The sequence below is a fragment of the Dromiciops gliroides genome, chromosome 6 (genome assembly GCF_019393635.1).
Source record: "Dromiciops gliroides isolate mDroGli1 chromosome 6, mDroGli1.pri, whole genome shotgun sequence".
NCBI classification, from domain to species: Eukaryota; Metazoa; Chordata; class Mammalia; order Microbiotheria; family Microbiotheriidae; genus Dromiciops; species Dromiciops gliroides.
The window spans coordinates 90,246,918-90,273,732 of NC_057866.1; the positions used below are offsets into that span (position 1 = coordinate 90,246,918).

The 26,815-nt window shown below is 38.0% G+C and overlaps 1 protein-coding gene across 4 annotated transcripts in view; it reads left to right on the forward strand.

The window, feature by feature from the left end:
* The window catches only part of SORCS2 (sortilin related VPS10 domain containing receptor 2), a 1,257,082-nt gene that overhangs the window by 1,015,242 nt on the left and 215,025 nt on the right, over positions 1–26,815 (forward strand). For all 4 annotated transcript variants that reach the window (XM_043971225.1, XM_043971226.1, XM_043971227.1 and 1 more), the window contains exons 5-6: positions 2,681–2,754; positions 23,684–23,748. In XM_043971225.1, coding sequence (XP_043827160.1) covers positions 2,681–2,754; positions 23,684–23,748 — 139 coding nt within the window. The remainder of the gene's footprint in view (positions 1–2,680; positions 2,755–23,683; positions 23,749–26,815) is intronic.

A 26,815-nucleotide genomic window follows, 5' to 3' on the forward strand; every position in this document is an offset into this window, starting at 1 on the left:
ATAGCATACTTTGTTCAACCATTTCTCATTTTGTGAACATCCCTTTAGTTTTCAGTTCTTTGCCACCACACAAAGAGCTGCTATGAATTTTTATGTCCATAGGGGACCTTTTCTTCTTTCTTTGATCCCTTTGAAGTATAGGCCCAGTAATGGTATTTCTGGGTCAAACTTAGATGAATTAATATAAAGTGAAGTGAGCAGAACCAAGAGAACAATTTATGCCATAAAACAACATTATAAAATCCAATAACTTTGAAAGATTTAAGAACTCTGATAAACACAATGAGTAACCATGCCTCTAGAGGTCCAATCAAGAAAAATACTATCCACCTCCTGACAAAGAGGTGATGAATATATATATAAGACATTTGTCTATTTTGGGGAAATTTTTTGATGGTCTATGTTATGAGGGTTTTGATATTTTTTTCTTCCCTGGAAAAGGAAGAGGAGGAAGTGGGAGGGGGAAATAAGGAAATGCAAAAAGAGATTCAAACATCAAAGGTATAAAAAGAAAAGGATTCCAAAAAGAGCTTAGTGGAAGGCAAATAAATCAACTGAAAGAATCCTAATACTAGAAAGAATATTGAATAAAATCTCAAAAACAACCTAAAACTCTCTCAACCAGTGTTATAATATGCAGGCAAATTAATAAGTGCCTGATGAAAGACAAAATCCTGTGGACTCCCCAGAGAAGACAGAATAACAAGAACTACAGAATGGCTCAAAAGAGAAAGAGAAATGAAATTCATAAATTAAGAAATTAAGAAAAACATAACATCAAAACTTAAAACTCAAGACAAATATTAAAAAATAAAGTAGCACATTAAAAAATGAATCTGCCTAAAGAAGTAAATCAGAGATGAATAAATTTTGGAATAAAAATACTGAATAGAGAATATTTTGTCAAACAAGGAATGAGACAATAGTGTCAAAAAATTATATTAATTCTACACAAGACACCTTGAATATAAGATACAAAAAAATTACTTAAAGAACTTGCTTAAAGAGCCAAAAGAATATGGGGTTTTTTTGGTTGTTTGTTTTTTTTGTGTGGGGCAATGAGGGTTAAGTGACTCGCCCAGGGTCACACAGCTAGTAAGTGTCAAGTGTCTGAGGCCAGATTTGAACTCAGGACCTCTTGACTCCAGGGCCAGTGCTCTATCCACTATGCCACCTAGCTGCCCTAAGAACATGGATTTTTTAAAATATATACATGAAAGGGGCAGCTGTGTGACTCTGGGCAAGTCACTTAACCCCAATTACCTCACAAAACACACACACACGCGCACACACACATATATATAATAATTCAAGAAATAATATGTGGAAATTAATTAGAATTTCTGAATATAGAAAACAAATCTATGATCAAGAGAAAGCACAAACCATTGCTTCTGTGTCATATATAAACTTGAAGACATTTGTGGGGTTAAATTTAGTGATTTCAATGACAAATAATGATGTTTACAAGTAGTAGGAGAAAACCCTTCAAATATGAAGGAAAGAAAACTTGCATGTCACAAGATTATTCCTTATCCATGAGTAATTACAGAAAGGAACGTGCCCAGAAGAGTGAGGTATTCGCCTTGACTGACTTGGTAGTGTCCTTTAAATTCATTGAGAAAAGTGTTATTATCTTTCTAAAAAGCATTGATGTTCTTATTGTCATCTATTATGTTGATTTATTTGTGTGAACCACATTTTAGGAAGAACACTGATAAGTTGAAGAGCATCCAGGGTGATGACAAGCCTACTGATTGTGTCTTATGACAGTCATTTGGAGAAACTAGGGATATGTGTTGTGAAGAAGAAAAGACCTGAGTGAGGGGAAGGTGATATGAAAACTGTCACTAATCAAATATTTGAAGTTCCATCATGTAGAAAAGAGATTACACTTGTCCTGTGTAATCCCAGCAATCCAAGAGGACTAAAGCCAGAAATAATGGGCAGAAGTCATTGTGATGCATCATTAGACTTAAAGTCTAAAACTTTTTAAATGTTTTGGCAAATAGAATTATACAAAAATTAAAATGGCTGTCTTGGAAAGTCTGGCTCTTCCCTAATTTGAGAGCTTCAAGTAAATAGAAAATATATCAGGTATGTCAGAGTAGATTATGGGCCAGGTAAAGGTCTCTAAGTTTCCTTCCAATGTTTAAGATTATATTATTTTGTAATAATATCTTTAACATTTTATGTTGTAATATTTTTTCCAGCTTTCCATATCCCTAAGTTTCTTCTAGCTCAGGCATTCTATGATTCAGTGAGAAAAAGTTATATGGAACTTAATTCTCAACTATGTATGCCTCCAATGTTGGTTTTAAGTGAATCTCTGCTATCAACAGATTTTATCTCTTTCTAAAAATAGCAGTTTTCAGATTATCTCCTCTCTACTTTCAATGGAAATAAAAGACTCAATTATTTATATGTTCTGGTTAATTGGTGTTTTACTGTGCACTGTATGTAACACAGCTGAGATAAAAAGATATCTTCCCCCAAGGAGTATTCTCCCAGAGAAGGTGTTCCCAATGAATTTGAATAGGAGCATATTCAATCTTAGAGGTAAATAGTAAATACTAAAGTCTATAATTCAACAGTCTTTTAATTATATCAATTGTAAAATTAACCTTTATAACTTTCTTTTCTTTCCCCAACCTCTTTTTCCCCCCTCTATTTATATAAGGTCTACTTATCAACTGACTTGGGAAAGAAATGGACCCTTCTTCAAGAGCGAGTGACCAAGGACCATGTTTTCTGGTAAGAATAATATTTTAGCACAGACCTGAAATCCAAACATGAAATCTCTGCTGTTTTTCATCAACATGTTCCATTTCTTCAGTAAGGGTCCTGAGAACAAAGACTGTGAAGATCCCATGATCCCTCATATAGGCCACCAAAGAGACTAAGGGGTGTTTCAGAAAGCCTGATAATGCTTATAATTGTCATCTACCTCATGACATAGAGTCATCATTGCAAAGCCCTTTATAGTCCTCAGTGCCCAAGATCTCAGGCAATTTGCTAAGTTGCCCAATTCATGAGCCTTCCCTGTAGGCATACAGTACAAGGGAAGATAAATAAAAGCACATGGGGAAAAAAAATCATCCAATAATACTGGTCTGCCACAAAAGAGCCTTCTGGCCTTCTTTCTCCTGTCAACAGATTCAGCTCTAGAACTATAATCCAAGGACAAATTTAGGGAACACCAGACCAAAGGTCTGCATTCTCCTCATCTTATACGCTGCCTAAAGACATCATAAGTGTTGGAGAGATGCTGATACACTCAGATGCTGAGAGGTTTGGATGATCTAATTGAATTTCCCTTTTTACTGTATACTGAGTAATTTTAGGAAAGTCCCAACCTCTCTGAGCCTGTATCTACCTCTGTAAAATAAAAGGATTTGAATAAGATTCTTTCCAGCTCTAATATGACATAATTATGTAACTGGTCACTACAATGCAATATTCCAAGAATGGAATGGGAGCAGCTCTTTTTCCAGATGTTGAAGCAGTTCATCAAAGACATTACTTAGCTCTATTGGACCTCAGTTTCCCTCCTCTGCAAATTAATAAGATTAGAGAAGATGGTCTTTCAGTTTCCTTCCAGTTCAAATTCCTATAATCAATCAAAAGAATTCTGGATTTTGATGCAGAAAAACCTTGTTTTTGAATTTCATCTCTGACTCCCTATTACCTATGTGACATTGGGAAAATCACTTGTCCTCTCTGGGCCTCAGTTTCTTCATCTGTAAAATGAGAGGCTTAGACTAGATGACTTTTAGTTCTAAGGACTCTTCTGGCTTTAAATGAATAACCCTATATCTGTTGACCTAAAATGCTCCCCTCCCCAGGTGGAATCTGCATTGTAGCAGGGATCAACAAAATGCAACTTTCTAGAGGGGACAAGGTTTTCCATTTTTAGGTCTTTGCATCCCCAAAACCTAGAACAATGCCCTTAATAAATATTGTTGAGTTTATCTCACAACCAAAGCTACCAGAAAAATGAATGGAGTGATAACCCATGGGATTTCAGGCCTAATCAGATATAAGGCATTCAGGAAATAGAGGAGGAGTTGAAATTGTAAATTCTCCTTGAAAAAATTCTCCCTATTAAACATAAAAACAGATTTCACAGTTATCAACTAGGTACACTAGTTAGAATAACACTATGACTTTCCCCAAGGAGTTAGCACAAAGTTGAATTCAAAATGAATTTTGGGAAACATGGAAGAGATTTTCAATTAAGGTCATTTTTTAATGTTCTTGATTCTATCACTCTGCTTCCCAATGCATTTAATCTTTGGGGAGCTATTATCAATGCAAGTAAGTAATTACCATGAGATATCTGATGGTTTCTTCTTGATATACATTCTCAACATCATTTTCTTATCTGGTTTTTACATAGAGTAAAAAAACACTCATACTTATAGGATGTTAAGGCTTTAAAAGTGCTTAGTAATCATGTAATTTAGTCATCTTTTGTAGATGAGGAAATCAAGGTTGAGAGAGAAGATAGAACTTGCCTAATGTTATAGAAACAAGGGCAGAGCCAATATCAATGACAAGGGCTCATTGTTTGCAATAAAATATTATCTCCTCTTCACATTGAGTTATTTGTCTATATGTTTTTGTGTTTAGTTCCAAACATACTTCAAGAGTACAAAGAATTCCCAGTATGGAAAAGCCCTATCCTGAGGCAACATATCAAATTATCTCTACCTTAGAGTCTGAGAGGTCTCTGGGGTACTAAGAGGTTAAAAATATTTCTTGCCCTAAAGCCTATTTTTGTAAACTGTGGGATGTAACTGAATGTGGGGGTCATGAAACATTTGGCAACAGTAAAAGGTTATGTATACCTGTTTTATATACCTATATGCCTGGGATCATGTGAAAATGTCTCAGGCAAAAAGGGGTCATGAATGGAAAAAAAGTTTAACAAGCCTTGCTCTAGAGTCAACCTTTTAGCCTCTACTCTGGCTAAGCTAATAAGCATCTTCTGTTATGACATGGAAATTGAGATGAATTTGGGGATCTCTTGGCTAGAAATTTTGTGATTTCTATCTTGTGACAAAAGCATAATATATAAAAAACTTAGAATTATAGGACTTAAAAGTATGAATTTCAGCTCTGTCACTTCTTTTTGTTGTTTTTAGTGAGGCAATTGGGGTTAAGTGACTTGCAAGGGTCACACAGCTAGTAAGTGTCAAGTGTCTGAGGCCGGATTTGAACTCAGGTCCTCCTGATTCCATGGCCAGTGCTCTATCCACTGTGCCACCTAGCTGCCCCCTAGCTATGTCACTTCTTATCTGTGATTCTGGGCAAGACATCAAAACTCTATGAGCCTTGGTTTTCTCATCTTTAGAGTGGGTACAAAAAAAATATGGCACGGCCTACTTCACAGGTTTGATTGCAAAGAAAGCACATTTTTATCATAAAAATATTTTATTATTTTCTAGTTACATGTAGAGACAATTTTCAACACTTGTTTTTTGTTTTGGTTTGTTTAGGTTTGTTTTTTTTTTTGGCGAGGCAATGGGGGTTAAGTGACTTGCCCAGGGTCACACAGATAGTAAGTGTCAAGTGTCTGAAGCCAGATTTAAACTCAGGTACTCCTGAATCCAGGGCCAGTGCTTTATTCACTGTGCCACCTAGCCGCCCCTCAACATCTGTTTTTATAAGATTTCTAGTTCCAAATTTTTCTCCCTCCCTTCCTTCCCTCCCCTGTCCCCTAGACAGCAAGCAATCTGATATAGGTTATCTATATACAATCACATTAAAATATTTTTACATTAGTCATGTTGTGAAATAAGAATCAGTACAAAAGAGGAGAATCTCAAAAAAGGAAAGAAAAAAAAAGAAAAAACCAAAAGGTAGAAACAGTATAGTTCAATCTGCATCTAGATTCCACAGTTCTTTTTTTCTGGATGTGGAGAGCATTTTCCATCATGAGTCTTTTGGAATTATCTTGCATCATTGTACTGCCGAGAAGAGTTAAGTCTATCACAGTTGATCATCACACATTGTTGTTAATACTGTGTACAATGTTCACCTGGTTCTGCTCATCTCACTCATCATCAGTCCACTTAAGTCTTTCCAGGTTTCTCTGAAATCTGCTTGCTCATCATTACTTACAACACAATAGTACTCCATCACAACTTGTTCAGCCATTCCCCAATTGATGGGCATCCCCTCAATTACCAATTCATTTCTGCCACAAAAAGAGCAGCTATAAATATTTTTGTACATGGGGATCCTTTTCCCTTTGAAAGCACTTTATAAACCATAAAATGTTATGTGAGCATTCAATCAGTCAATAACATTAATTCTATAAGCATTGAGTTATTTTATAGAAATGGAAATTAGAATACATAATAAATCCATTAAAGTATTTGTCCTTTACCTCATAGTGACATGAATACAACTCTGGGTTCTCAAATGCTGTGCCCAATGATCAAAAAGTGCCAAGCTGAAAAGGCTTCTAATATGTCCGAAGTAATTAGCTATATACCCTTGATCTGGGGACCAGCCAAATTTGCCTAAGCACTGAAGGCATGGAGGACTTGTTCTCTACTTTAGAGAACATACTCTCACTGATAAAAGTGTGGATCATTTGAAGTCTTGCATAAATTTCAAAATACCTTGGTACTTGGAAGGCTCCCCTGCCTATCTCTGTCTTCCTTTTAGAATAATTTCTGGTTTCCTTTAAGACTTAGTTCAAACACCTTCATCAAGAGGCAGAGGCCTTTCCCAGTACCCCTCTTCCCCCCAGCCAAGTTGCTAGAGCAACTCTATAGAATGTAAGCTCCATGGGGACAACAAGGTCTATATTTGCTATTTTTTTTTGAGGCAATTGGTGTTAAGTGACTTGCCTAGGGTCACACAGCTAGTAAGTGTAAAGTGTCTGAGGCTGTATTTGAACTCAGGTCCTCCCGACTCCAGGGCCAGTGCTCTATCCACTATGCCACCTAGCTGCCCCTATGTTTGCTTTTTTATTAATATTGCCAGTGCTTAGCACAGAACCTCACATACAGAAAGTACTTAATAATTTCTGACTGATTGCTGATTCCATAATAGTGCTCTTAACAGTGACACCTACTGGTAATACCTGATACCACCACCACCACCATCATCAATAAACACATCTTTCCTATTTTTCCACATCATCCACCATTCTTTTAATTTTAGTCCTTCTGGTTAACCTTAAATCTTCCATGGCTACAAGGAAAAGAGGATTTTCTGTGTCTGAGGAGCAAATATTGTTTTGGTTCTGGCAGAGATCTATAATTTCCTCAGTGTGTATGAGAAAGGTAGGGATCTAGCAGAAAGAGAACAAATGTGCTATCCCCCCTAGGCACAAGTAGCAGGGGCCATCATGTTTTTTGGCATGTCCCATGGGGTTGATGATCTCCCAAGGATCATAGGCCAATGATGTTGGATCCAGGCATCCCCAAGTGATTAGGGAAAAGTTTGAAAGTTCCAGGAATAAGGGTGAGGGTTTTGATATGAAACTGTGTGAGTAAAGACCCCAAAGTCTTACATTCTCCATGTATGTTTTACACGTTCCAGGATCGCATGTCATTCTGCAGTGGGAAAAGTTGGTTAAAAAAAAAAAAAGAAAATAGAAAAATAATCTCCAGAATGAGGGAGGTCTTAGTTGATGGGAATGCTGTTCTCTGCCTGGGTCAGACCACTCCTGAAGTATTGTGTTCTGTTATGGCCACTATGGTGGGGTTTTTTTTTACATTTTTTATTTTAAAATATTAAATGTCTTATTAGGAATAGCATTAAACATTTTTAATTAATTTTTAATTTTAAATTATTACTTTGATTGTTAATTTGGCTTTTTACATTGTATTCATTTTCAAATATAACCCCCCCCCCAAAGTAGTGTGTTTCCCATACTGGAGGTCTTTAAGTAAAAACTAGATGACCACTTATCAGGAACATTCTAGAAGGCATTTTTTTTTGCAAGAGCAGGGGCAAAGAAGTTGAACTCTGAGTTCCCTTTGAATTTCATGATTCCATAACTAGGATTTGAAATTATATGATGGACAAGGAGCTACTGAGGGACCTGGGCATCAATATCCTAGAGAAGAGGGTGTTTTCAAGAGACATTTTATTGATATAATTTATTTTTACATTGCCGAGATTTCTGTCTATATCCCTGCCTTTTCTGCTTCTGTTCCAGAGAGTCATAGAGAGAAAAAAAAGAGAGAGAAATTTTTTTTTTAATTCAGCAGTACTGATCAACATACTGAGAAAATCCAAAGTAATTTACAACAAAGTCCTGTAAACCTTTGCAAAGGTTTTGGTGAAGGTGCCTTTTCATATGCCTTCTTATGCAGCAAGCTTATTCTTTAGAATTCTGCAACATTCAGTTTTGATTGTTGGGTGGTTGGTTGTCTTTTAACATCATTGTGGTCATTTAATATATAGTTTTCCTGGCTCTTATGCTTTGTGTCTGTTCATAGAAGTCTTTCCTCGTGCTCTGGAGTGACTCCCAAATCCCACTCCCACTGGCAAGAGAAGTCCCCAAAGAATAGCTGTGGATCCTGAATGGCTGAGGCATGGTTACATAAGACTATGAGTCATACCACACCAGTGTACTTTACCTGGATGATTATCCATAAGATATCAGTGAAGCAGCCTGGCTTAGTTTTTTGTTTGTTTGTTTTTTGGGTTTTTTTTTTTTTGGTGAGGCAATTGGAGTTAAGTGACTTGCCCAGGGTCACACAGCTAGTGTTAAGTGTCTGAGGCTGGATTTGAACTCAGGTCCTCCTGAATCCAGGGCCAGTGCTCTTATCTACTGCACCACCTAGCTGCACCCTGGTTTAGTTTTTAACATGGGTTTGCCAAAGTGTCCAAGTAAAAACCTTTGATATAAAACATTTCCCCCCAAGTCTGGGACATACACTCTCACAGGTCCATGTGGAGTCCAAGGGAAAATGAGATCAAAATGAGATCATCATGTGAAGTTCATTACAGATGTGGTGTAGGTTTCTGTGGGGCAACTTGGACAGTACTGAAGTTTTATTTCCTTACCATGACTAGTTGGTCCGTTGCTCCCAATGAAAACTCCTTTCAGTCATTGCTGTCCCAGGGACATTGCTAAGATAAAAATGGAAAGTCCAGATCTTTGGAACCCTTTGAAGCTTGAAAGATTTTTCTCTGCTTAATGGTGGGGGGTGGAGAAGCAGATATAGGCTCTTCTCTTCCTTCCTCCCTCCAACAATTCCCGCTCCGGGGCTGGAAATGCTGGCCTGACATTTGAGTGCTAGAAACTGGACTGACTTTCCTTTTGTTTTTTCCTTTCTTGCAGGGCAGTGAGGGTTAAGTGACTTGCCCAGGGTCACACAGCTAGTAAGTGTCAAGTGTCTGAGGCTGGATTTTAACTCAGGTCCTCCTGACTCCAGGACCCGTGCTTTATCCACTGTACCACCTACCTGCTCCCACTGGCTTTCCCTTTTATAAAAACGCTTGAGGGCATGATCAAGTCTTTTCAAGAAATCCACCATACTTCCCATGTCATGATATTTTATCTCATCCAATGGCTTGGAAGCATTCTATTCTTTCCCACATTGTTTAACTAGATTGAATAAATTTAGTCCAATGCCCTTTGCTTGATTGATTCAGCAAATATTTTCTCACCTGATAAAGGTATCAGAGCATATCATTTTATTAGTTACCTCTTTTATGGGTGGAGGTGTTTTATTCCAACCTTACCCTCATGCCTATCTTTCCATCTTTCATCATCTTGCTTGAGTATGAAGTGAAACTCCAAGATTGTTTTGATTCCCATTTCTCTTATTATTAGTGATTTGGGGCATCTTGTTCATTAATCTTCAAATCATGTCTCAGGCACTTACTGGCTGTGTGACACTGGGAAAGTCACATAAAAATCTGTCTGCCTTGGTTTCCTCAACCATAAAATAAAGAAATAAACAGCACCTACCTCCTGTGGTTGTTGTGAGGATCAAATGAGATAATATTTGTAAAATGCTTAGCACAATGCCTGGCACATAGTAGGCAATTAACAAATGCTTAATATTGTCCTTCTTTTGAGTTCTGAGAAGAGATTTAATAAGCATGACTGTTATCCTCAATTATCTAAATATCTAAAGCAGGGGTTCTTAAAATGGATTCATGCACCTTTTAAAATTATATTTTGATAACTATATTTCAGTATGATCTATTTCCTTTCTAATCCTATATATTTTAGGTCATGCACTTGAAAGGATTATTCCAAAAATGCGTCCATAATGACAAACCAGATTGACAAACGGGTTCATGATACAAAAGAAGGTTAAGAACCCCTTATATGAGTGCTGTCATTCACCAGATGGAATAAACCTGGTTGTCCCTGAAAAGCAGAAATAGGAATAAGGGGTGGAAACTGTAAAAAGGTAGATTTTTAGCTCCACGAAATGGACAGATTTCACATTGTTAGAGCTGCCCAACCATGCAATCAATTTAAACTGATGAATTGTTGGGATTTTTATAGAGGAGATTCATGTTTATGGTAGGAGTCGAGCCATAGATGGCTTCTGAGAACACCTCCAGCTTGGAAAGACTCAGGATTCTAGGCCAATCTATCTCCTCTAGCTTTGCTCTCTTTGTACTCTCAGGGTATCATGCTGAGCTTGCATCACTGAGAACCCCAGAATTCTCTTCAGGGGGGAAGGGGGAGAATAGCAGGAAAGCAACCCTTACTAAGCCTCACTGGAAAATAAAAGTCTATTTGAACTATCATGAGTTCTTTTGCTGACTTCAATGTGAATCTAAAACCTAACCAAGTCTTCTTAACTTGATGGTTAGGGACAAAGTAAGGGAGGGAAATTGCACACACACACACACACACACACACACACACACACACACACACACACACACACACATATATAGAAGAGAATGGAGAAGCCTTGTTTTTCTGGGGTTTGCTATTTACCCTTTGGCTGTCTTCTGAGTACAGACTGCAGGTGGGAGACAGGAGATGGAGGGAACTCATTAATGCTCCCATGTCAGCCTGTCCTGAACTTACAAACATTCAACTAGGCCCCAGGCAAAAAAAAAAAAAAAAAAGAGTCACTTCTGGGGCTAATGTTCCCTGTGGGGACTTTATTGTGGTCAGAGCTTTCATTTAGATGTTATTAAATCACATTAATAAGTTTTTTCATAAGCACCTCACCCCTCTTAAGGGCCATCTCTGGGATGGGCTCTGGGAAGTCTTATAGTTTTGTACTGGATTCCCTACCAAACTGAAAAATACCAAAAAAAAAAAAAAACAACTGACAACAACAAAAAAACTTTCTACAAAGGGAATAAAGAATTCAAACACCTCCTCCTAGCTCCCTCTTCCTTTTCCTTTGCCCTCCCTCTAACCCTCTCCATCTATCTCTGTTTCTCTCTTTCTCTGCATTTTTCTCTGTCTCTGTCTCTGTTTGCATTTTTCTCTGTCTCTGTCTCTGTTTCTATCCCTTTGTAAGATAAGCATAATAGTACCAGCACTTCTTACCTCTCAGGTTTCTTGTGAAGAAAATGCCTTCTAGCACATACAGCAACATAAAAGTGTGAACTATTGTTATCTTTCTGTTTCTCTCTCACTGCCTTGGTTTCCTGTCTTCTTCCCTCTTATCTCTCTATTCATATACATACACATACAAATATGCAGACTTCATATATAACATACTTTCAGGAATGGATATGGATTAGATATACCCTACTGTGTCTGTGTCTTCATGTACTATTCAAATCATTCCTGATCTAAAACATTTCCTGGGTTTTCTGGGCAGCCCCCAAATCCTATTTCTCTCAGGGAAAATATTTCATAGTACATGGGCTCTGTTTTTTTTCCTTTCTCCATCTCATGTAGATTTCCATACCAATCATAACAAGAAAATAGTTTTTTTTACCTATTACCTTCAAAGCCTAGAAAGACAGCTTTCTCTGCCTCTGGAATATTTTTAGTCTCCCATTTTCCTTGATATGTTTCCCCCACCACTCCACCACCACCATGTGTCTTTGTTTCGATGGAAAAATGACGGCTTTATCATTGTGGATGGGAAGCCAGGGCTGAGGAACACTGGATCACCTCTCTGCCTTACTTGAAAGCCCTTGTGGCCTAGTCATTAATGTCAACTGTCCTGAGATTTGAGATGTCCAAGTGCCAAGTAAATGGGGGGAGGTGGGTTAGGAAGGCAAAGATGTTGTGCTTTGGGATGTGAGTGTGTGGGGAGGGTGGGGAGGGATGAAAGAAAACTGAGATATTTTTTCATAGAGTTGGTGTCACAGAATTCTCTGTGTTACGCTGTGGTGGATTCAACTGAAAGCAACAGACTGGAGCATCGGACATTGCAATTTTTTTATATCAGAGGAGAATGGCTTATGGGATAGCTTTCCAGCCAGAAAAAAAGCAACCTGTTCCCAGATGCTGATCAGGAAATTGGTGATAACTCAAACATATTATTATCTTGAGCAAATCAAATTATTTTTTCCCCAAGTATCTCAAATTGCCAGGAGCCATTATCCTTTAAAGCTAATCGGACTGGACTGCTTGGCAATATAGTGTTAAGAAATAGAAAATCTCCCCTGGTCCAAAATGACAGTAGTGGTAGCTTTGATATGGCCTCAGTGTTGTAAGCAATAAATAAAACCATTTTTGATTGCATTTTGAAGGAGAACTTTGTCCTTGAACTGACACTGCAAATTACTGAAAATCAATTTTCTTTCCAAAGCTAGGACTCATTAAAGTTTTGATAAGCTTAACACTAAGTGATTGCAGTAGGAATAAGAGGGAACTGCCTCATCCTGAGGCACCTTTGTTTGCCATTAGAGATAGGAGGGCTTTGGAACCCTTTTCTCAGACATGAGTTCATCCAGACTAGTCTGAGGACACTTTGGCAGATACCCTTGGCAACTTGGCCATCCTTGAACAATGCCCCACCCCACATACTTCTCATCCCCTGAAAGATACACATGCCAAGGGCTCCCATTCTCATTGGTATACAACTTTCTACACAGACCTCCTTAGAGTCAGGGAGTGTATTCTTATCCTTATTTTATAGGTTGAAAATGGAAGTTCTGAGATGTTATAACAGTTTCCTGGGGTCACAAAGCTCATACTGCATCCTGGATACAAAACTTTGTCTTCTGACCCCAAGGATAATTCCTTTTCCACTGCCTCTAGAATCCATGTCTCACTACTAACCCTCAAGTAGTATATCTATTGGAATATATTATTTATTCCACTTTAAAACCTATGCACATAAAAACTCCTAATTGATTCTGCAATTTGGCCAGGAGCAAGAGATCAGCTTCCCCCCCCCCATCAGAAGATTCCCTTCAGGTCTAACTCTTTTGAGGGTGGTGGCTAATTTAGAACACAGCTTTGGCCTCTGTGGCTTTTGTTATCATGTGTTATCTGCCTAAGGGCCTTTTCTATTGAGGGATGATAAATAAATTCACCTTGTTTAAAATTGACTTGTATCTATAAGAAAAGCCCCATTAGTATTCAAGAGGTTTTCTGCATAGTGATGGGGAAATACTACTAGGTTTACCAGTCAGTAGACAAAGGTTTGAATCCAAATTCTCACTTCAATAGATGGGCAACCTTATTCAAGTCACAACTACCCTATACCTCAGTTTCCTGTCTGGTAATTTTGTTGCCTGTTCTACTTCACCAAGGAAAATGCTTCATGATCCTTAAGGCATTCTTGATGCAGTGAGCTATTTCTGTGATAAAAAAGATTTCTTGTCTCTGTGGTCCAGGAGTAGTTTCCTTTCATTGTGTTTATTTGTAGATATGAAATCATTAATGAAAACTCACATTTGCCAAGTTTTTAGCCCACTCAAAAGAGCTTTGTGAAGTAGACAATGTAAAAATGTCATTCCTGTCTTACAGATTAGGAAACTGATGCTCAGAGATTTTGATGAAAAGTATGATGCAGAAATGTGAGGCTAAGGATTGTGTCTTTGTAAATCTAAACTTCTTAGATTACACTTCATTTATTTTCGTGTACTCTTCCATTAGTTGTTTATTAAAGTGTTATATTTCCATAAAAGTATTTTATTATTTTCCAGTTACATGTAGAGAGAGTTTGCAACATTTGTTTTTATTAGATTTCTAAAGTGTTATTCTTTACCTTGTGTTTCATTTAGTGGATTAACCATGTGATCTTGGACATGTCATTTACTTTCCTTGGACCCAAATCTCCTCATCTGTATAATGAGGATGTTGAACAAGCTGATCTAAAAAGGTCCTTGTCAGCTCTAAAAGGCAAAGTTCTGGGTGGTGAGGTTTCATCACCTCTAACTACCTGTGTTTTTTGTTGTAGAGTGGCCTCCAGCACTACCATCATTGTGTATTTTCTGTTCTTTCAGTTCTAACAATCAGTGGGACCATTTCTACTATTCTATATTTCTGATATCTAAAGTCCAATCTCCCTGATTGGGTACTAGTCTTTTTTTTTTTAAAGGAAATGAATTTCTCTTCCAAATTAGAGTGCTCAGAACCATTCATTAGAGGTTTGGGGAAGGTGAGAAATATCCCAGCATGATATCTGAATGACTGGTGACTAGGTTTGCAGATATCCTGTTTGGAATTTCCCAAAGAAAAAATTTCACCTTGAAATTTGAAGCCATTTGCCTATAGGTCAAAATGATGGATGTTTCTCTTCCATATTTTGAAATGTAAATTAACTTCAGGGGATTTTGACCCTCCTCCCACTGTGTATCATTTCTTCTCTATAGGATGAAATTGTGACAGAGCTACTGCTAGCTAATTCTCGCTCTGAGTGGTTCGTTGATGTTAATGAAATAAGCCAGGGCTGTTGCTGCAGCAAAATGCTTGGGAGAACAGCTCCTGAAAAACCTAGATACAGAGAGCTAACCTAGCAATGATATTGTGCTTAAGGAATGGTCTGAAACAAAGATTTCCTGAGGGAATGGCAGTTTCTCAATTTTAGCTGGATGTGTCATAAGATGCTGCCTTGTTTTACTAAATGGCAGGATGATGTTGTCCTGGGAAAAGCATTGAACTTGACATCAGAAGGTATCCCTAGTTCTGTTACCATTCACCCAGGCTCTTCATGGGAATGCACAATTTGATCTTTCCACTCCTTGGCTCCCCACTGCCCACCACAGAAAATCCAAAGTCATTGGTTTGGCATTCAATCTGCCACCATCTTACCTTTCCGTATGATCTTACACAATTCTTCTTTCAAAATCCTCTTATGCTTCTCTCTGAAGGCTTGTCTGCTACTCGAAGGTGATCTGCTTCGCTTTACAATCTACATATCTTAGGTCAAACAGGTACTATAATCTCCATTTTACAGAAAAAGAAACCAAGACTCAGAGGGCTGATGTGATTTGCCCATAATCACAAAGCTGAGTCTCAGAGCCAGGATTTGAATCCAGCTTTCTAGTTAGCATTTTTTTTAATACACTGTACTATGATTCCTCTTGTAATAATGATTGCTCAAATGTCTATAGCATTGTATACTCAACTGTGAAATTCCATAAGCAAGAATCAAGATCTCCATTTTACAGATGAGGAAACAGACAAGTTAGTGACTTGCTCAGGGTCGCAAAGTGGCATTACTGGGATAGAATTCTAGACTCTGATTTCTATTACTCTAACCAAAGTGGATAACATTCAACTTACCCAGTGCTTCAATGTTTTCTATATTTATGCCTATGTTCACTGTAGGAGAGACCTAGAATGACTGTTACCTACCTCAGACTTTGCCAGTCAAAATTCCATCCAGTTTTCCAGGCCCAGATGAAGCGTCTCAAGAAGTCTGCCTTGATTGCCCCAGCTTTAGATCTCACAAAGCACTCCTGTGTTTAGCAGTTTCATATGATAATTATTTAAATATGTCTTATTCCCCCTATGATTTAAAGCTATGCAAAGACAAGGACCATGATTTTTATTTTTTTAATTTATTTTTCATTTATGGAATAAAACAAGCCATTTCTCTAACATAGTACAATAAAAAAATGAATGCACACAAAACTACAATTCTATGTGCAACTTGCTATTCCTTTCAAATATACAACAAAATTATCATGGAAACTTATTTTTTCTTCCCTCTCCCCCCTACCCATAGGTGTATGTATGTCTGTATGTGTGTGTACATATACAGACATATATATATATATACATACCTATATGTGTGTATGTATGTATATGTAAATTTATTCTATACATACTTCTATTTATCAGTTCTTTCCCTAGATACAGATAGCATCTTTCTCCATATGTCCTTTATAGTTAATTCAGGTATTTATCATATTTAAAATAACATTTGCTCAAAGGCATTCTTGAAACAATGTTGCTATTACTATATATAAGGTTCTCTTGGATCTGCTCATTTTGATCTTAATTATTTCATGCAAGTCTTTCTATGGTTTTTTGAGCTCATCATTTCTTATAGCACAGTAGTATTCCATCACAATCATATACCACAATTTGTTCAGCCATTCCCCAACTGATGGGCATCCCTGCAACTTCCAGTTCTTGGCCACCATAAAGAGAGTTGCTATAATCATTTTAGAATATTTGGTTCTTTAACTTTTTCCCAAATTTGGAAATAGACCAAGTAGGGGTAAAGAGTATAGGTGGTTTAATAACTCTTTGGGCATAATTCCAGATTGCTCTCCAAAATAGTTGGATCAGTTCACAATTCCACCAACATTGAATTAGTGTCCCAACTTTCCCACATCCTCTCCAACATTTGTCACTCTCCCTTTCTATTATTTTAGTCAGTCTTAAGTAAAATTTGTGGTTTCTCCAGTGCCCAGCAGTCAGTCAACCAGCATTCATTAAGTACCTACTTTGTGCCCAGTGGGGTGCTTTTCACCTTGTAAGTCTTAATGCCCTACACTAATACATCAAAGGCCTGTGATTTGATTTGCTAATTCCCTCCATCTTTGGAGATCACAATTTACAATCTTACAAACAAATATATGTTTGAGACATAGAAGGGTTAAGTTACTTACACATGGTCACACAATTGAGTATCATAGCCAAAGATTCAGAAGGATCTCTGTTCTCATTGTGAGCGTTGCCTCCAGTTCTGCAGATTTATCCATCCATCCCTATCCAATGTCTCTTGTATATGTCCTTTTCATAAATTTGTCACAGTGGATCTGCCTAATGTGTAGAGAACCTCCCTCATTTACTCTTGCTCTTGACAGGATATTGGTCCAAATATAGGCCAGATTTCTCCTTAAATCTATTTTGCACAAGACCTAAGAAGTGTCAGTGTTTACATGTGTATGTACACACAAATGTGTATGTTGCATTCACTTCATTTTCATTTTAAAGTTTCAGCCTATAGCAGGGTTGGGGTTGGATTTATTTGGATCAATAGGGTAAATGTTGATTTGACTTTGGGCAAATTGCTTTATTATCCTAAGCCTCAGTTTCTTCATTTGTAAAACAGGTATAATAATACCTGCAAGGAATTGTTTCTTGCAAGGTTGTCATTGTAAGAACCAAATAAGACAACATGTTTAAAATTGTTTGAACTTCAATTAGTAAATAAATGGGAGTTATTACTATGACTATCCCTACCATTATTGTTATGCAAAATTCTAAAAAATTGATCCCTGAATACATATAAGTCTTGCAGTAAGAACCCCTGGCACTGAATATCAACCTTCCTGTCATTTTGCACTTCTGAGCTTGTTGGAGGAAAGGCACTGTATAAATCCAAGGAAGGATTATTATCATTATGATGATATTATTACAGCCAGATGAAAATGTCAGCTCTAGTAATATAGGGTTTTCACCTCCAAGCCAACCCCACTGCAGAGTTATGTGACTCATTGTGGACTTGTTCACATGCACTGTCTCATTAACACCCCTGGGGTTTAAGAGTATCTTTGCATCTCTCTTTGCTAACTGGTGGATAAAATTCCCTGCTTCCATCCCCAGCCTTGGCTAGGGGATGAAATTTTGGTCTGACCAGAATATTATGACAACCAAGACCCAACTTCTGAGCAGTCATGCATGAATTCATATGAAAATTCATCAACTTGTGCAGCTTTGGGCTGTGTTCTGTTGGGGATGCAGATCTTGTCAATCTGGTTTCTATACTTAGGTAATAGAAATATAGACTCGTAGAACTAAAAAGGATCTTACATGTAATCTTGTTTAACCCTAGCCCAAAGCACACCTTCTATAACATACCCAATAATTAGAAGTCAAACATCTGTTTTAATATTTCCAGTAATTGGGGAGCTCATGACCTGTGAGGAAGCTCATTTTACCATTGGTATGCCCAGTTGCTAAGGGAACCTTTTTCCTTACTCTCAGACAAAATTAGCCTCTGTGGAAGTAGCTTCAATCTCCTCAAGTAGCTGTAGTTTCATTCTCTGGACCAAGCAACAAAAATCCATGCATTCTTCCATATAAAAACCTTTCCAGTACTTATAAATAGTGATTATATCTCCCTAGAGCTTCTCTTCTCTACCTAAATATTCACAATGTCCCTAGTATCATGTGATAGTTTATCTCCTCACTATTCTGGTCACCTGTGTTCTCTGAACACATTCCCTCTGGTCTTCTTTGGTCTAGAAAAAAAAAAACAAACTCAGTTACTCCTACCAATAAGCTTAGGATATAGCTTTGAGTCAATATCCCCTCCTAATCTAGTTTGTAAAGGCCTTCTATAAAATCTAGCACCCAGAATTGATCCAACTATTTTGGAAAAAATAAAACATTTTCTAATTATTCCAGAAAAGTCATTACATTAATCACTAATCTTTGACCCCACAAGTCCACTACTGGGCATATACCACAAAGTGGCTTAAAAAAAAAAAAACAGAAGGGGCAGCTAGGTGGTGCAGTGGATAGAGCACTGGCCCTGGAGTCAGGAGTACCTGAGTTCAAATCCGGCCTCAGACACTTAACACGTACTAGCTGTGTGACCCTGGGCAAGTCACTTAACCCCAATTGCCTCACTTAAAAAAAAAAACCCCAGAAAGATCCTATATTGACCAAACTATCTGTACCAGATATTTGTGTGGTAGCAAAAAAAAAAATTAAGAAAGAAAAGAAAAAAAGTGGGAACCCAGTGATTTGAAAGTGGCTGAAGAAATTGTAGTGTGTGAATCTAATATGATATGATTGTTCCATAGAAATGATAAATATAAAAAATTCAGAGAATTGACAATGTCATATGAACTGATGAAAAATGAAATAAGCAGAACCAGGAAAACAATATATGCAATGAGTTCAATAATGTAAATAAGAACAACACCAAAGGGCAGCCAGAGTCAGATTAATTGCAATAACCAATCTTGGTCCTAGCAAACAATTAATGAAACCCTCTCCTCTCCTCTTACTAGAAAGGTAGTGACCATACTGATGAGAAATGTTGCAGGTCCTCTCAGAGTGACTAGTTTGTTGATCATCTTTGCTTTATTCTTCCTCTTTTGTAAAAGAAGATGGGAGTTCCATGGTAGGTCATCAGCAATATTGGGAAATAACCATAACAAAAGGGTTAGGAACCAGAACTGCGATTTCCTTGTTACAAGGGAACTCCCAAATGAAGAAACTCTCTCTACCAATGCAGACTTCCTTCTCTGCAGTTTATAGTCAGAGAGTTGCCTAAGAAAGAGGTTAAATTATTTGTTCAGGATTACACAGCCAGTGTCAGAAGGGACACAAACCCAGGTCATCTTGATTTTGGGACTGGCTCTCTATCCACTACAGTGTGTGTGTGTGCATGTGCGCATGCGCGTGCAAGTGTATGTGTGTATCATGTTGGCACCCAGAACAGTGTATAATAATTCATATCTTTCATGCAGTGGCAAATGTACTCCATTTTACATGATTTGAGTCCTGATATACTTATTAGCAATAGGACAATGAACAAGTTCCTTAAATTCTCTAGGTTTCCTTTCCTCCCCTTTAACAGAAGGGAAGTAGACTATTGTATTTTTAAGAAGCTTTCTTCTTCTGATCCTAATGGTCTTTGTGATCTAATTCATAACTCAGTGGTCTAAGAATTTCACCTAGCCATCCAGCCATACTAAATGAGATGGCAGTGTGAGACAACACAGAGCTAGACCTGGCAAGGCAGGATGTGCCTAAGCTATCAATGAGGACAAAGGCAGTGAGTGGTATAGTGACTGTTACCACATAAGAGGGAAGCCTTGGTCTCAGTGCTGAGGACACAAAGCAATATAAAGTCTCTATAGCTGTCCGGCCACAACCTTAAGTTATCCTTCTCTTCCTAAGAAGACATGCCCTTGGTGTCAGGTATCCTAGGAAGGAAGCCTGGCTCTAATACCCAGAAATGGAAAGTGAGGCTTTGTCTCCAGGTACAGAAATGTAGAGGTTTAGTAATAGTACTTAGTCTTTAGGAGACTAAAGAATCTGAGCTTAGCACCAAGTTAGCAAGAATATGTAGTCAAAAAAGGAAATGCTAAATGATTTATCTTTTTCCTCTCTCTGTCTCCTAGATCAGTCCTCCCCAATCCTACCCTGTATTTGCCTCTCCAACAGTGTCCTAGGGTTTTTGGTTCCCTCCTTTGGGATGCCCTCCCCCCAACTCCCAATGGAATGGATCTTTTAAGAGAATGGATTTAAGGGGACATTGCATTCTACTTTTTCCCAGGCATATCTTATGCAGCTTTCCTGGGTGCCCAAATTGCAAAGAAGAGCTCTGTGAACACTTAGTAGTAGTGTGGCATTGAGTAAGCAATTTCACCTTACTGAGTTCTAGCTTCCTCATCTATAAAACTAAGGGGATGGGATGATTGTTAAGGGCCCTTTCAGCTTTGAAATACTATGGTTCCATATCCAAGATCACTTGCTGTCACTCAAGCCAACAAGCATTTGTTAAAGGACCTTCTATATGTCAGGCATTGTGCTAAAGGCTAGGGATACAGATTGTCAAAAGACAGCCCTTGTCCTTGAAGGGCTCACTGTTTATCTGTACCATTTACTTATTACTTAAAATTGTAATGACTTACATTTAGGGGAAATGTATTACAGAATGGATAGAGAGATGACCTTAGAGTCAGGAAAACTTGGATGTATGGAATAGCTAGTAGTCTAAATTGCAAAGTATAGGGGTAGGGAATAAAGTCTAAGAAGATGGGGAAGGATGGAAGAGACCCGGTTGTGAAGTTTTAATTGACAAATAGAAAAGATTAATTTTGATCCTCCAATACACTTTGGAGCCTCAAGAGTTTCTTGAGTAAAAAGGTGTCATGATAAGACCTGCATCTTAGGAAAATCACCCTAGTGGCTGATTATGGATAGGAGTGGGAAGAGGCAAGGAGATCACTTAGGAAGCTAATGGAGGAGTCCAGGTGAGAGCTGATGAGGGCTGTTCTAATGTAGGGGCTGAGTGAGAAGGGACGGGGGAGGGATTTTTGCAAGAGATATTGGAGAGATGAAAGCAACAAGTTTTGGCAACTGATTGGTTACATTGGGTGAGTGAGTAAGGAATTGAGGCTGTTAGCAAGATTGGGAACCTGAGGAACTGGAAGGATGATGGTACCCTTGAGAAGAGGGGCAAGTTAGGCAAGAAAGGCAGCTAAGATCAAATACACAAGGGATACTTTTAAAATATGACTTCTAATAAATTTATATATTTGTCACGCAAAATAATTTGAATTTCTGTGGTACATAAGGTACATAAGCCAAGTATATGTTACCTTAAAGGCACAAAGTCTTAAAGTCTTCAAAGGACAGTATCATACAGAGGGTAAAATTTGCAAGCATGTCCTAGGAAAATAAACTTCTCCTAGATCTGATTCTCAGTTGGGAGTGAAAGATGAAGTGAATGAAAGATGAAATGACTGAGAAAACATCTCTTCAAGCTTTTGAGCATGTCCCCTTATTAAGTAATCCATGCCAATTGTATAACAAATCAGTACCAGACCTTTTAAGCTCCAGACTGGACCCTGGATATGGAGCAGAGGGAGACAGATTTTTATGCATTAAAAACAATCAAATAAGACCAATTAACTAAAATAAAACAATTAACCAGAATACAAAATTAGGTAATCTGATTTCTAATTGGTTGAAAAATGAGGGACTTTCCAAATTGGGGGCAGGAGAGAGAACAGTTGCAATTCCCTAAAATCAGAAAAAGAGGTGTCCACCTCTCCCCAAGAGTCTGTATTCAACCAAAGAAACATGGAAACAATAAATCATTGACTAGCATGAGGCCAGTTTTCAGAAAAGACATAAGGGTTACTTGAAATATGTAATTGTGAGAATAATCCTTACTCAGTCTTTGGATCTGAATGGGTTTCTGCTCAACATAACTTAGGTCCTTACTCAAGGGTCTCTAAGAAGCAGTTGAGGTGGTCCATCTCGTGCAGGGCTAGGTTCAAACAACGCAATAAGGATTTCTCACAATTCTCACAACTGAATAATGTTTTTTCATAAGACAAAAATTGGACAAAACTCATAATTGAATAGAAAGGGAACTGAGTTTTTCCAGGTTTTCCTGAAAGTATCCTGCTCATTATTTCTTATAATACAATTGTTCTATGAGGGAAAAAAATGAGCAAAGATGCTTTTAGAAAACCTGGAAAGATTTAAGTGAATTGATACAAAGTGAAGTAAGAAGAACCAGAAGAATATTGCACACAGTAATAGCAATATTTGATGTTGATCAACTGTGAATGGCTTAGCTTTTCTCAGCAATATGATGATCCAAAACAACTATGATGAAAAATGTTCCACCTTCAGAGAAAGAAATGAGTCTGAATGTATATTTAAGACTTTTAAGACTTTATTTTTCATGGGCTTTTTTTGGTCTGTTTTACTTCACAACTTAATTAATATGGAAATATGTTTTATATGTCTACACATTTATAGCCTATATCCAATTGCTTCCCTTCTCATTGAGGGAAAAAAGGAGGGAGGGAGCAAATTTGGAACTCATGATTTTAAAAAATGAATGTTAAAAATTGTTTTTACATAGAAATGGAAAAAAAGAAAATGTTTGAAAAAAAAGAAAAAGAAAAGGAACTGAGCTTGCTCCAGAATTAAGTCACAAGATGGAGTCTATGTGGTTCACTCAATCCCCACTACCACTTGGCTATTCTAATCCCCCTCATCCCCTCAAAGGAGAGCGATAAGGGAGGGCTTCATGAAGTAGGTGGCATTTATTTAGTCAAGTACTTGAAACACAGATGGGGTATCAGCTCACTGATATAGGAGAGAGAGTGAGTTTCAGGTGTAGCAAATGATGAAAGGAAAGACCTAGAGTCTGGACAGAGAAGGAATTATTCAAATTTTGATGAATAGTTTAGTAAAATCTCAGAATTTTAAATTAAGAGGAATGTTGGAGATCATCTTTTCTGAGCCCTTTATTGAGGAGACTGAGATCCAAACTGAAGTAGTGTCTTGCCCAAGATCATACAGATTTTTAACAAACTTGGGATTCAAATCTAGGCCCTCTGGCTACAAATTTAACATTCTCTGCATTATACTTCAACACCTCTACTGTCTGATTGGGTTGATCAAGGAGGAGGAAGGGAAATAGTGAGAGAAAGCTGAGAAGGTAGATGGGAGCCAAAGTTTGAAAAGCCTTGAATGTGAGGCTAAGGAATTTGCACATTAATTGAGAGAAAATAAAGACTTATTGAAGGTGGCTAATAGGAGAGATGTGGTCTGTATGATTCAATATAGCTTGATGCTATGTAAATTTTCCCCTAGGGCTGTGGCTGGAGTAGATGGGGAACCAGATTTGATTCATATGGAAATCCAGGATCTCAGTGGAGGTAAGTTATTTGAGAAATCAATGATCAAACCACTCTTTTTTTTTTCACAGAGTCACAGTAATAGTAGTAGTAGAAATAATAATAATTCATATTTCACAGATTTACACTGTGCTTTCCAAGGAACAAAAGGTAGGTGGTCAATGTATGTATAGCTTATGAGGATTTTCAAAGCACTATACATTCACAATCTCAATTCAGAGCTGGGAGGGCTTGCTAATGGGTTAGTTGTCAGAGTCAAAGTCCAAAAATATCTTCACAAGATGGAATGTTAAGCCAATGTTAATCCGAGACAACATTTATTATGAATGAGTGTAAAGTGCAAAGTCTTACACTTGGGTTCCAAAGATCAACTTCACAAGTATAAGATGTGTGGGGGAGAGTATAGTTAAGCAGCACTTCATCTTTAAAAAGATCTCAATATAAGTTAACAAAATGTTATGGCAGCTCTCAAAAAGCTAATACTTATAATATTAAGCTTATTAAGAGAAGTAATGTGACCAGCACTAGGGAGATGATAACCCTGCCATATTCTGCCTTGTTCAGCCCACATTTGGAGTATTCTAATAAATTCTGCCTGCCACATTTTGCAATTATATTGATCACTTTGAACATATACCAAAGATGGCAACCAAGATAGTGGATGCCCTTTAGATCACACCATAAAGGAACTGGTAACATTTAGTATGCAGACAAAACTTAGGGTAGACATGAGAGTGGTAAACAAATATTTGAGGAGCTATTCTCTGGAAGATGATTTGACAAATTGTTCTTTTGGACCCCATGGGACAGAACCAAAAGCAACAGGTAGAAGTTTCAGAGGAAAATTTTGACTTGATATAAGACAAAACTTCTCAACAGCTATCCAAAAGTGGAATGGTCTCTTGGGAAAAGGTGGGTTCTCCTTGAATGGGGATCTCCAAGCAGGGGTGTGATGACCAGTGACTGATTCTGAATATTATAGAGGGGACTCTTGTTCATCAATGACTAAAGCCAAAGGATTTGGGGTCCCTTCCAGTCTTTTATTCTTATATATATATACAGGACCTCTTCCAAGACTCTGTAAGAGGAGCAGTACAGATATAATTATCCCCATTTTATAGATGCAGCTGAACCACACAGAAATCATAGGAATCTGGGATCTGGACCAGGAAGGATTCTTAGATATCATCTCGTTCAAGCCCTCCATTTTAAGGAAATAAGAGGCCAGAATGGGGAAGCAATTTTCACAAGGTCACCCAGACAGTAAGGGACAATGCTTGGATTCGATTCCCAGGTCCTTCAACTCCCAATCCAGTGTCCTTTCCACTGAATCATGCTTCTTTACATGATAAGCCTCACATAAATTTCTAATACCCACAGCAAGAAAATGCTACTCCAAATTCCTTGAAGTTGGCCTATGCATATAGCTATACTGACTGGGCCGTGTAGAAATGTGGTAGAATTTAAAGTTTACTTGTTTTCCAACAAGAGATAAATTGAAGTCAAGAAGCTACGGTCCAATGAAAAAAGCTATTAATAGTACAATTTGTTCTGGCACTTAAACATTGGACGTTTTTCCCTCTCTGTGCATACAGCTGCCAGTTTATCTGTGGTGTGGGAAGAGAATCTGTTAGAATGAATATCCACATATGTCAGTTGTTTGGAGCTCCCAGAAACCCTTCCTGCTCCAAATTCAGCACAGTTCCCTCCATACCATTTGAAGATTAAAAAGCAAGATAAGGGCACATTAACCTGGAATTATAATGAGAATTGTCCTCTGAGACTCCTCTGATCCTGGATACAATGATGACAGCAACCAGAGCTGACATAGGAGTGGGCAATTTGCAAAGTGCCTTCCTCACAGCAGGTCTATGAGGTCCAGTGTTATCATCCCCATTTCACAAATATGGAAACCAAGCTTGGGCCAGGATCAGACAGAAAGTACTAGTGATAGTGTGGGGCCTTGAAGGGAAATCTCCTGACTCAACACCTATGTGTGTGTGTGTGGGGGGCGGTTCTGGAGAGAGGCACACTTTTCATTATAAATCTGGTGACCTCACAGGATTGAATTAATACTAGCTAGCACTTTAAGGTGTGCAAAGTGGTATAATGTTGTCTCATTTAATCCTCAGAAATGTCCTTAGGTAGATGCAATTATTATTCCTATTTTAGAGATAAGAAAACTGCTGCTGAAAAAGGTTGAGCACCTAGCCCAGGGTTATAAAGCTAATGGGTGTCTGAGGGAGGAATTGAACCTGGATCTTCTTGATTTCATGGTCAGTGCTCTATTCTCTGTAGAAACTAGCTGCCTCTAAAGGAAGGAGGGATAATTCATGAAGAAATCTCTTAAAAGATTGGTTGAGGGAACACTCACTGAAATGAAATTTTTGTTGTTGTTCAGTGGTTCAGTTATGTCCAACTTCCTGTGCCCCCGTATATGTAGTTTTCTTGGCAGAGATACTGGAGGGAGTGGTTTGCCATTTCCTTCTCCAGTTCATTTTACAGATGAAGAAACTGATGCAAACAAAGTTAATTGACCTGCCCAGGGTCACACAGCTAGTAGATGTCTGAGGGCAGATTTGAACCCCAGTCTTCCTGACTCCAGGCCTAGCAATCTATCCACTGAGCCATCTAGTTACCTTCAGTGAAATTTGAATTTTTCTTTTAAAGTTGTTGTTCTATTTCTTTTTTCCCTTGACAGTGGAAATCACAGCTCCCTCCAGTCTCTTAAGAGATGGTCTTCATGAGTTTCATCCCCTCCCCCTAGAGGCAGCTAGTGAGCATGGAGAATAAAGCACTAAGCCGGGAATCAGGAAAACCTGAATTCAAATTTGACCTTGGACACTAAGTAGATGTGTGACTCTAGGCATGTCATTTAACCTCTGTCTGCCTCAGTTTTCTTGATGAAAATGGGGATAATAACTCCCAGAGTTGTTATGAGGATCCAATGAGATATTTGTAAAGTGCTTTGTATAGTGCCTGGCACGAAGTAAGTGTTTAATAAAGGCTTTTCCCCTTCCTTCCTCCGTGTTCTCCCTTTACCCCCTCCACCCTCATCTCCTCTCAAGTCAGCATTTCTCTTGTAATG